We start from the raw sequence: 20,317 nt of genomic DNA, 5'->3' as shown, positions 1-20,317 counted from the left end.
AGGCATAATCAAATTCAAAACTGCTGCCTCCTCCCTACTTTACTCTTAATAAAATCCAATAGTGAAAGTTAATGTTGCCAAGTCTCTGCCCAGAAAATCCAGTTTTTGCAATTATCCAAGATAATAAAATTGTCTCCGCTGAAACCAAGACCTTGTCTGTAAGGGCTGCTCCACGTTTGCAGCTGAAGGAGTGACAGCAGGCACTAAAATGGAAGGTATACGAGAGCACCACACTGAGGGGGAGGGGGCATCATGATCCAAGGTCTGGCCAAGGCCAAGTCATCAATTTGGCCAAGTCACCAACTTTTTGGCTTCTGTTACAACATCTATAAAATGGGGTTACTGAGCCTAACTTGCTGTGAGGAGGAGGGGTGGAGGAGATGAAGGTTGAAGTCCTTTCAAAAAAAAGGAAGGAAAGGAGAGAAGGAGGGAGGAAGTGAGGAAGGGTAGACTGTATTATTTCCAGAAAGACATGTGTACTGAAATTAGCCATGTGTCTCCAGTGTTGGAATTTCTTTGGAAAGATCAAGGTCGTACATAGGAACTGTGAGTGAGTGTGGGAATAAGGCTGAGGACAGGGAATGTTGTTCGGATGCAGATGTCATAGTAACAAGGGGCCCTGGGTTCTTTTAAGCCAGTGCACTCACCATAGTGTGGAATGATGCTCCAGGCCATGGCAGACGCATAGATGCCTCCAGTCATCCAGAAGATGCCTAACCAACTGAGATGCTCTCCTCGTTTCTCCCGGGACAAGAATTCAGAAAAATAGGCAAAAACAATGGGCAGTGCACCCCCAATACTGCAGAGAGAAAATGCCAGAAAGTAAGAACCAAGTCAGACACTAAAAATGGTCATAGCAGGAACCCAATTTCCTTGTCCCACCCTTAGGCTCAGTGGTGAAATAACCCAGTGAATTCAAAAGACCGGCCAAGGCACTGTTGGATTATTTTGACCTTATGACTGACTTTACAATCTAACCCCTTTCTAAGGTTCAACTTTAACACAGTATCTTGGAAGTCAAACAAAAACTCAGTTCAAAGTTTTCTGGAGGTACCACTCAGAGTCAGGTTATCAGGATGGATGGGGTTGGGGGGGGGGGTCCAGCTGAACCTCTGTAATTACGCACCCTATGCCTGAGATGAGTCTGCAGAAGAGGAAGGCTCCATATCCCTGTACGAAGGAAGAGAGGGAGGCGAAGGAGGCGTTGACGGCCAGGGACATGCTGAGGACTCGCTTCCTCCCCAGCTTATCAGCCAGGCCCCCCAGGATGAAGGCTCCCCCCATCATTCCTAGGTAGACTATCACCCCTGTGAGGAGGAGAAAGAAAGAGAGAGGAGAGGGTGGAGAGAGAATACAAGAGATTAGAGACCATGCAACATTTTAGAAAATCTGATGCCCATTTTAATGCATCCTAGAAATTCTGTGTCACAGACATAAAAGGTGGAATGTGACAGATGTTGGTGGCCAATTAGAAATGTTGGACAAATGTGACTTCTTAGGAATGGTATTCAAAAAATAATAATCTCACCAGGTTTACATATATGTATACATACTAAAATAGATCAACCATAGCTGAGTTTGATGTATCTTTTTTCAGATGCATAATCTGCAGATGAGGGAAATTTTGTCATTTTATTTTTAAGCAAAAAAAGTGTTGGTGGGCTTCTTGGTGGCGCAGTGGTTGAGAATCTGCCTGCCAATGCAGGGGACATGGGTTCGAGCCCTGGTCTGGGAAGATCCCACATGCCGCAGAGCAACTGGGCCCGTGTGCCACAACTACTGAGCCTGCGCGTCTGGAGCTTGTGCTCCGCAACAAGAGAGGCCACAACAGTGAGGGGCCCACGCACCGTGATGAAGAGTGGCCCCCGGTCGCCGCAACTAGAGAAAGCCCTCACACAGAAACGAAGACCCAACACAACCATAAATAAATAAATACATAAATAAAAACACAAATAAATAAATAAATAAATAAATTTTAAAAAAAGTGTTGGTGCTACAAAAGTCCTTGTGGGGTTATGTTTAGAGAAATTTTCCAGGGAAAATCGTGGCCAAGCAGGTATGGGGAACAATGGGAAGGAAAAATATGGTGCGAGTGAAAACAGCAATTCCCAACAAGACAGCTTATTTTATTAAACACCCAAGAAGGACCTGTTCCAAGCCTCAGCCAATGTTCAGATTTCTTAGGGGAATGTGGAAGAGAGTAGCAATGAGCTATCCTTTCTTCATCACATGTAACTACTATGTGCCTTGTAATAGAATCAGTTACTTTATGATATTATTTAAATACATTGTTGTACACACATTTATGGAATTCTAATGAAGCCAGCAAGCACCCTCATAAAGGTGGCAAATCTCCAGAAGCACATGGATAATTCTCTCCTACTAACTATTGAGTACTTACTAATTACCAACGACTGTGCCAGTACATCATTTACTAAACCCAAGAAGAAAAGTTTGGAGAATGTCTTTCATGTGGTGGAAATACTGAATACGAATTAGGAAAGCGTTCTTTTGCTAAGCCTTGACTGTAAATCAAACGAAGAACATCATTTGTCTTTCACAGAAAGGAAGCTTCTCCTGACCTGCGGATGCTTTATTTATGCAGATGTGTGCTGGGAAGGGCCCACGTAAAGCAAAGAGCTTCATTAGCTGCTTAATCAACTGGAAGGTAGGTCCCCAAAAGGAGCAATTCAACTATGCTCTGCTTTATCTTCCCAGTGGCAGATTTCCTTCTTTTATTATTTTTATTCCATGAGATGAAAAGAAATGATAACTTTGGTGCTGTCAATGGTTTTCACTAACTAGGATTCCCTTCCCTCATGTGAGTTGTAACTTTTCACCTCTACATCCCTCAAAGTCATGAAATATATTATTTCCTTTTTCTTTTCCATATATGTCACTTCATGAAATACGCCTGAGTCTATAAGCATTCATTAAATACCTCTTATTAGGTAAGTGCTATTTTTGTTAATGGGGATACAGCAGGGTACAAACACATGAAAATCCCTGCCTTCATGGCGCTTACATTCTAGTTGGGGAAAAGAGATTATAAATGAGTGAGTAAAATATACAGTAAGTGGGTTGCTGATAAGTGTTATAGAGAAAAATAACACAGAGGCAGGGAAAAGGAGAGTCAGGGTGGGAGGTGACAGTTCTAACTAAGATGGTTCAGGAAGCCCTCAGGGAAACGGAACATTTGGGCAAAGATCTGCAGAGAGTCAAACATGGGGATGTCTAGGGGAAATTGCTGGACCTGTGCTCCTGGACCCAAGGTTTCTCTCCATTACAATTTTACCAGTTTCTCAGCCCATAGCTCAGAAAATGTAGTGAGCAATTTCCCACTATATTAGGTCACTGACACTTGTGTTTGAGAAAATGAGTCAAGATTGCAAACCCAACTCAGGCCTGGGCCATGCTGTACTGTAATAATGTCTGGGTTAGTCTTGCTGCTAGACTGTGAGTTTATCTGCCTGATCCAGCCCTGACTGGCCAAGGGCTTTCAGCATCTGGTTCCCAGCAGACTTAATCTTGCCCGGTTCTTAGCCATCGGGTGTTAAGTGGGATTGCCTTACTCACTGATGAGGGAGTCTTAAAACCATCTTCCGTTGCCATGACCTACCTCCAGCAAGAATGAATTCGGTCAGGTGCTTGGGTGAGCCTCAGGCTGTAGCTTCCCTATTATTCTCACCAAGTAGTACTAGTCTGCAAGATTGGCTTTGTATTTGGTCCCCATGCTAGTTTCCTACCAGCACCTGATGCCTCAACCAATTGGAAAAGTCCCAAACCCTGTGTGTGTCCACCCAGGCTTTCCCCAGGAAAGAACTGGGTTCTACTTCCTCAGACTTAGACAACCCACCTAACACCGTGACCACAGCCAAGAGCCCCACATCTGAGATACCCTGCCCTTCCTCCCCACTCCCAGTTAGACCCCTGGGAGCTCACCACCAGTCCAGTTCACACTGGAGTTTCACACCATTCCTTATACTTGGTAATTCAGACTTCTAGACAAGAGCAGAGAGGGAACTTTTTTCCCCAGTTAGGTCTGTTAGACTTCCAACTTTTTTTTGGCCTCAGTTTAGTGCAACTCCCTGCCAAGAATTTCCAACATCCCATTCAGCCAACAGAAAACTTGTGTTTCTCTCATGATACTTGGTCAGTAAACTTTGGAATAAAAAAAAAAAAAACATATTGAAAGGAAAGAAGGAAGAAGGGGGAAAAGGGAGGGAGGAGGGAAGTCCCACCCAAATTGCAGCTCCATGAGCAAAACAGATGCTATGGTTGCTTTAAGCCACTGAGTTATACAGCAATAAATAATGGGACAGTAAGTGCCAAACAAACTTAAGGAGCCTAATATATCATATAATAGCAGCAAAACGGCGAACATGGGGTGAGCACTAGCCACTAGACAGGCTCTGTGATAAGCATTTCACAGGCATTGTTGATCCCCTTTCACATTTACAACAATCCAGTGAGGGAGATACTGTTATTATCCTTATTTTATACAGGAGGAAACTGATCCACAGAGAGATAAAGTAGCTCCCCAGTGTCAACAACTGATGGAAATATCAAGATTTGGGACCAGTACTTCTGATCTCAGAGTCCCTGCTTCAACTACTATATTTCACTGCTCTTTATGGATAAGCACTGGTCAGACTTTGTAGCTCTGCATCAGTTCATTCTTTCTTCATTGGCTCGTCCCCAGGATGGCTTGCTCAGTGGGGCATTGTTCTTTCCATTCAAGGAGATAAACCACAAAATCTGTGATTATCTCCTGGTGAGAAACAGTGTTCCAATAAAGGTATATGTCAGGTATTTTAAAATCACAGAGGGGGAGCACAGCCTGGATACACCTCACGCAACATGGGAAGGCTTCCAAGAGAAAGACATTGAGCTGTTGTTGAAGGACACATAGAAGTCAGTCAGGTCTCCATCTTGGTGACGGGGGTGTATCGCAGGCAGCAGCAGACAGCACATGCAAAGACAGGGAGGCTGAAAGAACAACTGTTGTGTTTGGGCAACTACCTGTAAGTAGTTCAGTGTGAGTAGAACACAGTACTCGTGGGACAGCTGGTGAGGGATTGGGGCTGGAGGTTAGGACAGAGGCCAGATCATAAATGGCTCAGAGCGGGTGTGTGCATGTATGTATGTGTGTGTGTGTGTGTGAGAGAGGGAGCACATGCATGCATATGTATGAGTGCGTGCACATGTGGTGTCTGCATGCCTATATGTGGGCCTACAAATTGGGGGGAAGGGAAGATAAGAATCAGAGGAATGGTCAGGACATTTGCTAAGAACCAATCTGTACACCCCATACCCTGGTCCCACCCCAGAGAAAAACACTAGCATCCAATAAATGTTCTATTTTTTTCTTACTTCAATAAAGCTATCTTCAGCACTTCTCAAATTTCACTATGTACAAAAATCAATCATGGAGATATCTTTTTAAAATCAGATTCTGATTCTCCAGTTTGGTAGGTCTGAGTTGGGGCCTGAGAGTCCGTATTTCTAACAAGACTTGTGCTGCTGGTCCACAGACCATACTCTGAGTGGCAAGAGGCTAGAGCACACCCAGCTTCAGGACAAGACAGGGAGGGGAAGTGGTAAGAATCCTGACTTTGGAACCCAAAGATCTCATTCACTGGTTGTGTAATTTGGGAGAAAATCCTCTACCCTGTAAGGGCCTGAACTTCACATCTGTAAACTGATTATTGAGATAGCTAATCTCCAAGCTGCCTTCCCATTTGTTTGTTTCTAAAACGTATAAATCATGAAGGATGAAATTCTGTGGATTTCTCAGGAAGAAGATTGTCAGACTAAAAAAACAAACCCAGACACAGATGCTTGATTAAACTTTTGTGATAGTCACACAAGACATGTTTATGGATCAGATGCAGCCCTAAGTGGCTTCTGGGCCACCCGTTTGCAATCTCAGCAGTGAACATTGTGCCAGTTATTGAGCTGTTATTTCTCAGCTCCAAAGCCATCCTTCTAGCCCCTACTTTGTCCACAAACTAATACAAGTACTTTGCAGGCTGCTCCCTGCTAGGCCCTGCCAGTAGGGGGCACTAGAGGGAGGCTTCAAGGAGGGGACCTCTGCTTTTCGCTCCTGTCCTTTCACCTGCACAACACTTTTTCTCTCTGGCCGCAGCAATTCCCTTCCACAGCAGCAGCGGCTGAATCCAAAAATCAGAACCAGACACATCCCGCCTCTCCTCCCCTCCCCTTCCAGAGCAGCACCAGCCAGCCAGGGCCCTCTCTCTAGAGATATGAGCTAGCTCCATAGGGCCCCCTTTCCCTGAGCGTCTAAGTTATCATAATTCCAACTTACTCCCCCAGGTCCTAAGGGTGGCAGCTGCTCCTTGCCTTCACTACCTCAGTATACTTTTTACAAACATTTCACTTACCCAGTTAATAATTTTTTACATTAAATTCTCTGTTTCAATAATTGTCATGATTTCTGTCTCCTGACTACACCCTGACTGATCCAGACACATAAGCAAATGGATGAATCTTAGAGATTAGACATTGAGTTCAATCCCTTAGCTGTACTGGATGAGGAGACTGAATACCAGAGAAGGTCAGGAACCCTCTCAGAAGCTCTCTGCTGACCTGGGATCTGCTGGCACTACAGTCTGGTCTCTAGCTCCAGGCCGGGTGCTTTTGCTACCAAACCTCAGTGTCCAAGGCAAAGGAAGAACTAGCAAGAACAAGAAGGGCTTCTCAAAATGCTGTCGTAGGGGGATCAGAATATGCGGCCTCCAAATGTGCCACTTTGATATAAGGATTATTTTGAGCTGAAGACAGTTGAGAAAGAGCAGACTCCAAAACAAAGCTCTGCCCTCCCTCACATTTGCCTAAAAGCAGGCTTAGACTCTAAATCACCAGAGACTCTTATCAACATAGAAGCAGCACAAAGAAGAATCTACATAACAAACCTCACTAAAGCAACTCTATATTAGTTTGCCCCACAGACTGATTTGCCTTCCCCCAGTTTGCCACTCTAGGAAGCCTAAAACCCTATTTGTTTGTCTTGTCACTTCTCTACAAATGTATTGTTCTTTGTGAAGATGCTATCTAAGCCCAGATTCTAACCATCCCTAGAGCTACTCACAAGTATATGCACTGTGCATGGCAATAAAGTCTGTTTGTTTTTCTCTTGTTCATCTATCATTTGTCAGTTTAATTCACAGGGTCCCCAGCCACCAAACCTAGGAGGAGAGAGGGAAAAAGTTTTTCCTCCCCTGTACTGTTTTGGGATGCCATGAAAAGGAAGAATGGAAGAAAGATGAGCCTATCCAAGGAGAAGAGAAATAGATAATTAACAATGCCTCTGAAATGGCTGTGCTATTAAACTCATTTAAAATCTGTCTTTCACAGCAGAAATTAAGACTATAAATTTGGAAAATTAGAGTGCACTGGAGTCATCAAAAATTACTTTAGCATGAAGCTGATAAGGGGCTAGTTAGAAAGCTAGGAAGTCTACCCTCCTTCAATGCTATTCAACAAGCTCAGTGGCATCTTGAGGCAATGTCCCCTCTAATAACACTGAGGTTTTTGAGGTAATTAAAAACCATGATTTAGAGTCTAAGCCTGCTTTTAGGCAAATGTTGGGTAGGGCAGAGAGCTCTTTTTTTTTTTTAAGGCTGCTCTTTCTCAACTGTCTTCAGCTCAAAATAATCCTTATATCAAAGTGGCACATATGGAGGCCACATATTCTGACCCCCTATGATGGCATTTTGAAAAGCTCTTCTTGTTCTGTCTAGTTCCTCTTTTGCCTTGGACGGTGAAGTTTGGTAGCAAAAGCACTCTGCTACTTGCAGAGCAGGGGGCATGGGGGTGAAAGGAGGGGGATGTGGTGGGGTGAGAAGGGCTTTCAACTGGTGGTAACACCGCAAATAAAATGGAAAAGAGGGAGGAACCCACACTGATAGGTGCCCATAAAAAGAAGAGCCCAGTCTTGAGACACAAGACTTGAGCTGGTCATGGTCATAGTCCTGGCTCCATGGGTTACCAGCAGCATGACCATGGGCTCCCCACTCAGCTTCTCTGATCATTGCTCCTTCTTTGTAAAATTCAGATACTAGTAATCATCTTGCAGAGTTGTTAGGATTATGTAGGACATTGGGTTGAAAGTACGTAGCAGGATGCCTGGCTCGAAAGTAAATACATAACTAATCAAAGTTGCTACTGTTGTTATGAGCAATGCAGCTTAGAATGGGCTGGCACCTGAGAAAGCCACAGGATTGGAAAAATGACAATAAGTTGGTGGTATTTTAAAATCAAATCAACCATGTATTAGAATTTGAGAAAAGGGGATCAAGACAAGCATAAGAAACTTATTTATAGGAGTATTCCCTTTAAATGTACCTCCCTCTATCCTTACCTGAAAAGGAAGCCAACTTCCAACAAAAAGCTTTTTTGGACTAAAATTTTTTCAAGTTTCTTCTAACAAGATTTTGAGGGGGGGTACTTTTTCCCCCTAACTCTTCTGTTTCTTAAGTTCCCAGATTAAATGTCATCTCCTGAGAGAGGCACCCCTGATGTCCCAAACTAGGACTCAACAAACTTTTTCTGTAAAGGGCCAGAGAATAAATATTTTACTTGCAAATAATTTACCCTGCAGAAGTCTTGTGGTCTCTATGACATATTCTTCTTCCTTTTTTCTTTATAATCCTTTAAAAATGTAAAACAAAAATACGGTAAGTCCCCTCCATACAAACAAGTTCCATTCCAAAAGCATGTTTGTAAGTCCAATTTGTTCATAAGTCCAACTAAGTTAGCCTAGGTACCCAACTAACACAATCAGCTATAAAGTACTGTACTGTAATAGGTTTATAGTAATACTTTTCACACAAATAATTCATAAAAACAAACACAAAAATAAAGAAAACATTTTTAATCTTATAGTACAGTACCTTGAAAAGTACAGTAGTACAGTACAACAGTTGGCATCCAGGGGCTGGCATCGAGTGAACTGGCAAGAAGAGTTGCTGACTGGAGGAGGGGGAGGAGGTGGGAGATGGTAGAGCTGAAGGATCGTCAGCAACAGGAGACGGAGGGCAAGCTGCAACTTCACACACGTTCGAACTTAAACGTACGTATGTGGGGGACTTACTGTAGGCCACAGACCTGTAGACCATAGTTTGCTGACTCCTGTCCTGTTCCAAATGAAATTCTGTCATCTCTGCTGGTCTTTCGGCACCATACTACCATTCCTTCATATAACATATGTCTATTTGCTGTTATGTATTTATTGGCTCAACGTTTGTCAGATGCCTTTGACTGCCATGTCCCAGAGGAGAGGGAGGAGGGGACCTGTCAGTTCTGTCCGAGTGGAGTTACACTGTGTCTCTAGCACCCAGCACAGAGAATGACACCTTGTAAGCACTCCATTAATATTTTTTCAAGAAATAAACAAAATAGGGCTTCCCTGGTGGCGCAGTGGTTGAAAGTCCGCCTACCGATGCAGGGGACACGGGTTCGTGCCCCAGTCCGGGAAGATCCCACATGCTGTGGAGCGGCTGGGCCCGTGAGCCATGGCCGCTGAGCCTGCGTGTCTGGAGCCTGTGCTCCGCAACGGGAGAGGCCACAGCAGTGAGAGGCCCGCGTACCAGAAAAAAAAAAAAAAAAGAAAGAAACAAACAAAATAATATTAAAATAATTCACACCCACTGTAGAAAACTCTGAAAAATACATTAAAAATGTATAAAAGGTAAAGTCAAAACTATCATACCACCACTCAAAGACAGCTGTTATTAGCGTACTTTATTCTTTGTATTTGTATTTGTACACATACAATTACATGGTGGAGACCATTCTGTCTTGGAAGTTCCATAACCTATTTTTTCCACTTGATAAGTAACTCAGCAAAGAACATCTTTGTGCATATGTCCTTGTCTGCGTTGCTAGTTATTTGCTCAGAATTGATTCCTAGAAATTAAATCATGAGGTCAAAGGGCTTCTTGAGACCCAGCACTGAATTTCCTTCCAGAGAGCTGGTATGCAACACAAACCTCTTGCCATCTCTAGAGATGCTCTTCACACAGACAGAATATACCCGCAGCACCAGGGGCAGCACGTTGAGGAGATAAACAATCAGAATGTGCTGGCTTATATGTGATGGGAAAGAAGAGGCTCCTGCAGGATAATCTTCTTTATTTAGCAATTAACCAAGGACAAAGAAAGCATTTCTCACATTTTTTTCACTTGAATACATAGAAATTAAATGCATTAATATCCTAGGAAACTTCTGAGCTCCCTTTTTCTGCAGCCACTCCAGTATTTATTTGACTGCATGCATATGCCTTGCAAGAATAAAAATCAGCATCTCCAGATGGAACCATTTCTATTCCACTTCTTTATTATTCATCCAAATATACTTTCTTGAAGGGTAATGTTCTCTTGGACTAGGGTCTGGGAGTCACAGATCTATAAAGTTTACCACTTTATCACGTGGTAAACGTGATAAAGGTTGAACACATAAGTGAACCCCTGGGAGAAGTCTCACTTTGGTACTAAGTCATGGAAGAACATCAGGGTATCTATCTGCATACCCCTATGAAATCAGATGCCTTGGGTAGTTTGGCCAAGTGCTTTGTTTATATAACATCTGGATGCTAGGAAACTTCTGGGATAAGTAAATACTTTATTTTGGGTCTAAAGTGTTTAGCACAGAAAAGGTTTGGTTTTAACAGTTTGTCTAGTGGAAACCAACATGGCAATCACTGTATTGGACACTTCTAGTACTTTATGTGTCCGATAAACTCAAGTGAATGAATCTTTGGAAGTAGGTTAACTTTCCCAGTCTACTGAAAGTTGGAACTCTCCAAAAGGTCACATAAGATATTTGGAAACAAGTGTGGAGAAGAGAAAGGAAGGGACAAAGGAATTAGCATCTTTTAAGACCCTACCATGTGCTAGATACTATGCTAGGTGATATACAGAATAATTTCAATTTGTCATTCCAACCCTGTGAGGGAAGTATTAATGTTTTCATTTAATAGATGAGGTTAGGAGCTTTCCTCTCTGACCACAATTATTGAAATAGCTGAGTAAATTGTTCTAATATCTGATAGAAGAAATCCAGGTTTACCGTGGGTGATTCATCAATGCCCCAGATTATGGAGTAGCTCATGAGAAAAGGTGCACTAATACTATTCAAGGACACCAGGGTTGGAGGTATTTGTCACTCTGCCTGAGGATGCAATACATTCACTCATGCTTGGTCCTTCAGCTCGAGAGAAGCCACAACGCTATGGAAGAGCAGAATCATCCCTCCTGGAAGGTCTAGGTTTGGCATGTGGCCAATAGATCCAGAGGTAGGGGTCTGCAGATGGATTGGGGAATCTGAGAGACAGAGCCACTTGCTTCAGCAACATAGTGTAAGGATAGGGTCTTCAACCAGGAAGAGGTTCTTTCTCCAGCAATACTTAAAGGAAATTAAAGACCCTGCAAGGCAGCCCAGAGACTTTATCAACCCAGGTGATGCATAACCAAGCTCAAGCCACAAGGCAATATTCTGAGCCAAGCAGTGAGCCTGTAAGTATACCCAGATCCCAGATCTCTAGCCATGTCTTTGGTGAGTAGAAGATAGGCCTACAGTCATTGTGGAAGCAACTGTAACAGAAAGCTTTCAGGACACTAGTGAGGTTTCTGCCCTGGGCTAGCCCTGGGGCAAAGGGGTATCTGGCATGTCCCTTAATCTCCTCTCAGGATATTGTTCTCACAACATCCTCAAGGAATATTTCTTAGTGCCTCTTTTTGATAAGAAGAGGCACTAAGAAATATTCCTTGAGGATGTTGTGAGAACCCTGAAATTGCCTTGTCCACATACCACCACACTAGAGCCATCTTAGAAAAGCAGAGATTGCCTTTTGGTACCTCTCAGTGCAGGTAAGAAGAGGTGTCACCTGGACTAAAACCAGTAAAGGTGTGACATCTCTGATAGCTCTCCTGGACACCGTGGGCATCTCAGATATGACCATTACCCAGTGAGCCTCAGCAATCCCTCAACCATTCCACTAAAGCCCAAGTTGAGACTGCCATTGTGGTCATTTCTAGAGGATGGAACCATGTATCTAATGACATCTAGGACCAGTCCAGGAGAATCACAGTAGTGCTAATTAATTGCAGAGTATGGCTCAGAGTTAACAGCTGAGACAGGAGTAGTTGACATAAAATCAAAAATGGAAACCAAAATCTTTACAAGGAAATTTGCTCAGCCCCATTCTCTATGTATCAGCGAGTGTGGGAAAGGGGCATAGAGATTAAGTAAGTCCAGCCCAGTCCTCTGCTTTCAAAAACACTCACAATATAACAGAAATAAATAGGTGGAAACAAGTGAAGTGGTAGAGCAGGGCAGGGGCCAGAGAAAGGCCACAGCAAGAACTCTGGCAAGCTGATGACTAGAAAGAGGGTGGGGGCCAAGCTTTGCTATCTTAGAATAAGCAGATGGTTGGGGGTGGTAAAGGAATGGTTGGATGGGGACAGCAGGACTGAGCATCACACAGGGATCAGAAGGTGATGAGGCTGGTTATTGGCAGAGGTCAAACTCACGACCTTACAAAACTTGGATGTCTTTTGGTACAATGACTCTGAACAGGCTACCTTGTCTTCAAAGAACATTATCTTCTATATTAGCATAGAGTTGATTTAAAGCCAGACTGGAAAAGATCTGTCTTTCTCCCTGGGACACCTAGACATCTGGCTCTGACTCATGGCTAAGATAAGGGCAATGAGATTTGTGATGTGCTGTTTGAAGTCTGAAACTCCCCTGGTGATCCCTAGAGCCAATTTGTTTACTCATGGTTTTCAGTATCATTAACTGGTTAGTCAACCTGGCTCTACCGCACAATCAGAGGGACAAGAAAATTCCTCTGGGAACTTCTGCCTTGAGGTCTCCTAAAGTGAAGATTTCTTGCACAGATCTTGGTGGTTTTATCTGGAGACAAGCCCATATGAGAATAAGAAGGACCTTGGGGACTGTGCCTGGATGTCTTTTGAATGTCCAGTTCTTGCCTACACTCTCTTTCTCTCTTTCTCCCTTTAAATAAGAGCCTATGTGACCATACTCAGAGGAGTCTTGTGAGTCCTCTCAAATATCCAAACTGATGAAATCTTTTCACCTCTTAGCCCAAGGATTTCAAAATCAGATGCCTACACGGGCCAAGCAGTAAATGCAAATGAGTGAAGTTGAGCAGGCATACTTAATGGGGAATGGTAGGAATGGGGAAATACGGGCCCATCTAAAGGGAGCAGCCATACTTAACTTCAGCCAGTTGTTGTGTTATCGAATATACACTCTATTCCTAGAGTTTCAAAAAGAGCCGGAAATCTGATTTCTAAATAAAATTCCTTGCTTTTTAAAACACTCTACTAACCAAACAATTATTTTCATCCATTGTTTGCAAACCCTATGTGACAGAGATCAGCAGAGGTTTTAATATTAGTATGTTAGGAAAGTGAGTATTCACACTTTTGTTGAAATAAAATGTATCTCGTGGGTCAGATCTCTTAATTTTTTTATTCCTATGACAATTACTCTTAACTTTCTCTTTACCTTTGTATCAGGTATTGAATACCCCCTGGATAGTGATGTTCTATGCTCTTTCCCGTCTGTCTTCACATTGCTTGTTTCCCTATCTGGCATGCTCTTTGTTCAGATCTTTGCATGGCTGGCTCCTTCCAAAGCTTCCATGACTACCCGTCCACACCATCCACAGTGGTCTCTCCCTCTGACAGGTGGAATCACAAAGCCCAGTTAGAAGGCCATTATATCCCAAGTGAGTGACATTGACAGCTTGGAGTGGAGTGATTGGTGGCAGTGGAAATGGTAAGAAGTGGCTGGATTCTGGTTGTATTTTAAAGGTAGAGTCAAGAGAATAGATGGTATATAAAGCAGAGATTGCATCAGCTCTCCAAAGAAGTGAGTGGCAATAGAGAGGAGCTTCCTTGGCTGAGTACTGAAATGTTCCAATGTTTAAGGGTCAGGAAGATGAAGAGAAACCAGCAATGGAGAATGAGAAGGAGTGGCCAGTGGAACAACAGGGAAACTGGAGGCAGGGGTAGCCTAGACATCCAATAAAGAAAGTGTTTCAAGGAGGCGAGAGGGCTGAACTCTTACAGTTGCTGCTGACAGGTCCAGAATGTGGAGGACTGAGATTGGACCACTCGAGTTGGGCTCACTAGTGATCTAGACAAGAACAGTTTTCTGAAGTGTTGGGGACTAAATTCTGCTCAAAGTCGAGCAAAAATGGGAAGTGAGGACTTGGATTTAGTGAGTTTTACTGAAAACAGAAGAGATGTGTGTGAAGTCAGGATTAGAGAAACTGAAGTGTTGGGGACTAAATTCTGCTCAAAGTCGAGCAAAAATGGGAAGTGAGGACTTGGATTTAGTGAGTTTTACTGAAAACAGAAGAGATGTGTGTGAAGTCAGGATTAGAGAAACTGTATCATGTTTGTGTGCTGATGGGAATGACTTGAGATAGACAGAAAAATAGATGAGGGAGAGGAAGGTGAGAATTATGAAAGTGGTACCCTGGGGAAGTGAGAGTGGATGAGAATCTAGCCTGAGAGTAGACAGGTGAGCCTCACAGCTCCTCCACAGCAACAGGAATAAGATGTAAGCCCAGGGGCAGTTAGGAACATAAGTGTGGAGGTAGGCACTGTGGGAGTTCTTTTCTGGTTGCTTCTGTTTTCTCAGTGAAAGAGGAACTGAGTTCATTATGCTGAGGGTAAAGATGGGGAGGAGGCGCTGGGAACTGGAAAACAGAGGATGAGGCACGAAATTGTCATCAAGGAGAGTGGGAAAGTGAATAATTCAGGGAAATGAAGAAGGATGATGGCTGGCAGCACAAGGGCGCCCTTGAGGTTATTGACAATAAATTTAAAGTGAGACCAGGGGACGACATTGTGTGTATCTCACCAGCCGTGTTCAGCTACAGGGTACAGGGACAGACTGATGACGAGTGAGGTGTAACCAGAGCTGAGGGACACAACAAAAAAGGGAGGCACAAGGAAGTTGATGGCGGTTATGATTCTGGCTCACGGAATTTAAGTTCAGTGAAGAATGGGATGAGGACAAGAGCGTGGTAAGTGACAGACCAAAAGGCTGTAGGTCTCATGAGGTTGAACAACTGTGGGAGCTGGAGGACTGGATAGAGTGAGCTAGAAAGACAGAAGAAGGGGTACTTGACATTGGGATTGTGGAGGGGTTGGAGTAATCGATAACAATAAGACCTAGGGTAAGACCAGGACAGTAGGTGATTAGGAGGGGGGATATCATTGCAGAAGACTTTAAGGAAAGAAACTAGGATATTAGAAAGCGCTTACTGAAATCACCAAGAATTATAATGGAAATAGTGACAGTAAACCTGGCACTGAATTCCTCAAGGAATGAGGGGGCATGACACAGGGGGCCAGTAGATGACTGCAACAAGGATGCATGCTACGTGAGACCCTCTGAGGACAGGAGATGCAAATGAGGAATGTTTTAAGGAGGAGGAAGGGAGAATGGTCTGGAAATGTCATGGGGGAGCCAGGAGGAGCAATGGTACAGGGGTGTGGAATATGAAAAAGGAAACAGCCACCCACTAAGACTGCAGGGCTAAGTAACATCCTCAGAGGAGAATACATTTCAGTTGTAGCAAAGAGACAAATCACAAAAAAAGCAAAAGCCACTAAGACTGCAGGGCTAAGTAACATCCTCAGAGGAGAATACATTTCAGTTGTAGCAAAAAGGCAAATGACATTAAGGGAAGAGGTGGGAGATGAGATAGGGGAAAAAAAGGATGCACAGTGCCATAGGGGGATGAAAGTCTGGGTGATAATGAACATCCTGGGAGACGTGGACCTCTTATGGTGACCAACACATACAGTGACAAAGGGTGTAATCATGCTCCCGAAGGTCTCAAAACCAATTTTGGTAGCACGGTTGGTAGTATTAGGGGGAAAAGAAGTATTGAAGGACGTACCTAGAGCACCCTGAGTTCTGGATCACCCCCTGCTCCTGCCAATGGAAGAATGGAGTTTAGGAAGGTGGGGGGGAGGAATCATCTCATTTATTTTCTGTTTCCCCTTAAAATGTTAGCTCCATGAGGGAAGCACTTGTATGTCATTCGTCAATGAGCCACTCAATAAATAATTGATTCCTTAAAGAGTTATTCAATAAGATAATATATATATATATATATATATATATATATATATATATATACACAAAGCAAGATCATATTTATTGGGTCCTTATTGGGCACTTTGATGAGCCCTTGATGTACACTATCTTATTACCCCTCACAATAGTTCTGTGAGGTAGGTACTAATAATATCTTAATCTTATAGATAATGAAACCAAAGTTCAGGGAGGCTAAGTGATTTCTCTATGATGGTAGAGGTAGTTAGTGATAGAGCCAAAATATTAAGTCAGACTGCCCACCTTTAAAGTGTTTACACATATGGTAGACTCTGTTGGTCACATTCCCAACAGAACTTTTTCCCTCTTCTTCCTTGTTAAAGGAAGCGTGGTTTTGTTAATATTAAAATGTGTTCAGAGAAATTCACACACACACACACACACACACACACACACCCCTAGGGGATGAAGCATAGTTAATTTAAGATGGTCCTCTGAATCCAACTCTTAATTCAGGGAGAGCAATAAGACATACAGGGATGTCTGTCAAAGGCTACTAGGCAATGTTTTTGTGCAATAAAAGAGAGAACATTGCAGAAGAGGCACTTTCTTGCCACCATCGCTCTCACTTCCTGTTTGGAAAGCCATCATGGGAGGATGTAGAGCATAGAGCTATGGTGGTCAGCTTACGACCATGACGGAAAGGCCAGAAGAATGTCCTTGCCTAATGTCCTGACATCAGTAAGCCATTGACCCAACCCTGGAACCATCTACTTTAAGAATTCTTGATAAGTAAAGAATAAACATCTTCACGATTCAAAGTCATTGTTACCGGCAGTTGAATACATCCTAGACACATATCGCCTCCTAAAAAAGAAAACATACAGATGAAAGATCATCTGCTTGATTTACATAGTCATTCCTTAAGAGCAAACGGCAAGACAACTCTGTGTAGAGGAAAGACCTCTGTGCCAGTTGTCGGGGGCCCAGGTCCTGCTCTCAGAGCTTGTGACCTTGAAGAACTCACTTCCTCCTTGGGGCTCAGTTTCCTCCAGCTAGAACTGAAAGGCATGTTAGGAGTTCTCCTTTATCCCTTTCACTTCTAATATTAGATGATTCTATAATGTTGTAAGTAATGGCTTACGCCTTATAATCTGTTGTCACATCTCCTTCGAAGGATAAGACTTTCCTTTCTAGGACCCAAGGAGAGGTGAGGCAGAGAGGCCAAGGAAAGGATGCGACTTCTTTAGGCTATTTGCTGCACATCCCCAGTGGAGACTGATATATGCCTCTGAGTCAGCAAAATCTCCGGTGTTGAAACAGATGATGCTTACTCTGCACATTTGAGCAGCCTGGGCCCGTCTGAATGGAGAAAAGGGTGTTCACATTCGATCTGTTCAGTGGACCCCAGGGGGCATGTCAAAGGCTATTGCATTTCCAAGAACATCTATCTGACTCTCCCTTCCCTCCTCCCTGCCCTGCTAATATCTGAGACTTCTCTGGAAATGAAACCAATCCTTTCCAAAGAAAAAACCAACTCATCTGGGCTTGTGCTGCATAAGAGTTATAAATACAGAGAGATTTTATACCTGCGGGTCTGCAAAGGGCCATGATAGCTGTATAGTCATGAACTCCACATTGGACAAGAGTGTTCCATTGTCTGATGTGGTTCCTGGCAGAAGGAGGGTGGGGAAGTCCTTTGTGCCTCTGCTGCTCTGGTCTAAAAAGGTGATGGAGCATTCCTTGGGACCCTTTTCATGGGCAGATGGCAGTGTCGCTCTTCAGCAATATGACAGCCTATTCTGGGCTCACAATCTATGCCTCAGATCACTGCAAGTCCCTGGTGAAATCGGCACCTGGCCTTTCTGGTACAACTGGCTGGGACGTGGACTACATCATGCTCTCACCTACAGAGATAAGCTGTAACTGACTCTAGCACTCTGATGGAGGCCCAGTGCCTACTTGGCAACTGTATGGTATCAGAGTCATGCATTTTGCGTAAAGGTTATTCAAGGTTATGTATGCAACGGTCACCTAAAGACATCTTCCATAGATGGGACGGCAAGGTATAGGAGAAGCAGTAGACTTTGCAGGCAGACATAACTGGCTTCAACTCCTAGAGCCATCACTAACTAGTTTTGACAAGTTACATTAACCTCTTAGAGACTAAGTTTTCTCATTTGTAAAACAGTGAAAATAATGCTTCCCTTGCAGGTTGTTATAAGGATGAGAAATGTCATATATAAAATGCTTAGTATAAAAGAGTTTATCAAACTAATTTTTGGTGGTGGTAGTAATATAATTATTATAATTTGCTTTTAACTTAAAAGAAAGGTAACAGAGGTTGTACCAGTCCTGGGAAATAATGGACCCTTAAGCATTAGTTCTTTGCTTTTTATGAAGAAATCCATACATGAAAAAATAAACCTTCCAACCTCATTACTATAAAGTAACCCACAGTGAACACGAGTGGCAATGAGTGACAATGCAGGACAAGAAAACTACCTTAGGAACCAAATGCATCACTTACAGTCTTCGAGCAGCACTTCCTTCATCCTGTAAACTTGGGATTACCACTCTGACCACCTCACAGTTTCATTTAAAGGTCAAATGTGAGTATCTCTGAAAATCATTGATAATCTCTTGGATATCAAAATCCATTGATAATCTTGTTGGCAAATGTAAACAAGATTTTTGGGTACAACCCCATTTTCTTTACACTGGTCAAGGTGTATGCAAATATCCCATCCATCACCACAAACTCAAGAAGGAAGCTGTCTGGGGAGAATTCCTAGGTAGCACAATAAAAAAACCCTGACAACTCAGTAGCTCCTAATGACCCTGAGTCTCTGTGTAAACTACCTAGTTTTCTAGTCTGGCTGCACAACAGAATCACCAGGCGGCTGTGAAAAAATGCCTATACCATACCTCAATCATAGAGTCTCTGACAGCATTATTCTACAGCAAGGCCTGTTTTTGTTTTGTTTTGTTTTAAATATTTATTTATTTATTTATTTGGCTGAGCTGGGTCTTAGCTGTGGCATGTGGGATCTTTGTTTCCTCGTGCAGGATCTTCATTGCAGCATGCGGGATCTTTAGTTGCAGCATTCGGCTCTAGTTCCCTGACCAGGGATTGAACCCGGGCCCCTTGCATTGGGAGTAAGGAGTCTTAACCACTGGACCATCAGGGAAGTCCCAGGGCCTGTTTGTTTTTTTTTAACAGCTCCTCAGGTGACTCAAATGGGCAGCTAGAGGGGAGAACCCCTCACCTGGAGCAGTGGTTCTCAACTGGAGGTGATTTTGTCCTTCCAGGGGATATTTTGCAATATCTGGAGACATGCCCAACCCTGCAACTTCCCCTCCATTCCCAGTAAATATAACAGTTTACTTAAGGATTTCTCCCATTCATTCCTGCTGTATTTTCCATAGTCTGAAGATTATATTTTCAAATATGTGGATTTACAGCCCTATGAGCTTTTTCTAATTCACTAAAGTTTTCCATGGTGGGGACAAATATAGGGGAATCCATATAAATAAGTAACTAGCACATTTTTATTCCCCAAATTAATAAATCATTAGTTACCAAACATCTTTTATTTAGGTCTCAAGGAGTGTGCTTAGAACTATGGAGAAAAACAACAACAGAAACAAAAAACCTTCAGGTCTTTGAAGGTCTCATGGCCAAAGACGTTCTGCAAGCAGTGTAGACAGAATGTAGAGACATCTTTGCTACAATGAAAGCTCAAACAAGTTAGAAGCTGAACATCATCAGGTTGTTGGATCAGAAGATCCAACAGATGGATCAGATGGATCAGAAGAGCAGAGTGAGTATTAACTGAGGACATACTGTGTGCAGACCCTGAGCTGGATAGTTAGAACGGTGATCTCATTCAATTCTCCCAACAGCCCTGAGAGCTAAGTACTCCTCTCCCCCCTCTCCTCCCCCTCCCCCTCCCCTCCCCCTCCCCTTCCTCCTCCTCCGTCCCCCTCTTTTTCCAGACAATGTTATTTAGTCCATGTAAAACTAAAACCTACACACATGGAGCTCCAAATAGCTTAGATTCAATCTTGATGAAAATAAGAGTAAAAATCCAGGATCCATAAGTTTGAACAAGTGGTTAATAGTTAGTTTTTGACACAAATGCTTTCAGACTGAGGTAGGCTCTATCCTTTGATATAGGACTAAGT

At 43.1% G+C, this 20,317-nt stretch overlaps 1 protein-coding gene across 3 annotated transcripts in view; it reads right to left on the bottom strand.

The window, feature by feature from the left end:
- SV2B (synaptic vesicle glycoprotein 2B) overlaps positions 1 to 20,317 on the bottom strand; it is a 75,885-nt gene that overhangs the window by 45,332 nt on the left and 10,236 nt on the right. For 2 of the 3 annotated variants that reach the window (XM_060095082.1, XM_060095083.1), the window contains exons 2-3: positions 1,127 to 1,307; positions 648 to 799 (exon numbers count right to left, since the gene is read on the bottom strand). The exons of the other annotated variant lie outside the window; for it this stretch is intronic. In XM_060095082.1, the coding sequence (XP_059951065.1) occupies positions 648 to 799; positions 1,127 to 1,307 (333 nt within the window). The remainder of the gene's footprint in view (positions 1 to 647; positions 800 to 1,126; positions 1,308 to 20,317) is intronic. 3 annotated transcript variants of the gene reach the window in all.

Source organism: Mesoplodon densirostris, chromosome 4 (genome assembly GCF_025265405.1).
Source record: "Mesoplodon densirostris isolate mMesDen1 chromosome 4, mMesDen1 primary haplotype, whole genome shotgun sequence".
Classification (NCBI taxonomy): domain Eukaryota; kingdom Metazoa; phylum Chordata; class Mammalia; order Artiodactyla; family Ziphiidae; genus Mesoplodon; species Mesoplodon densirostris.
The sequence above is the reverse complement of the archived record's forward strand: the minus strand, read 5'-3'. Positions and strand labels throughout refer to the sequence as shown.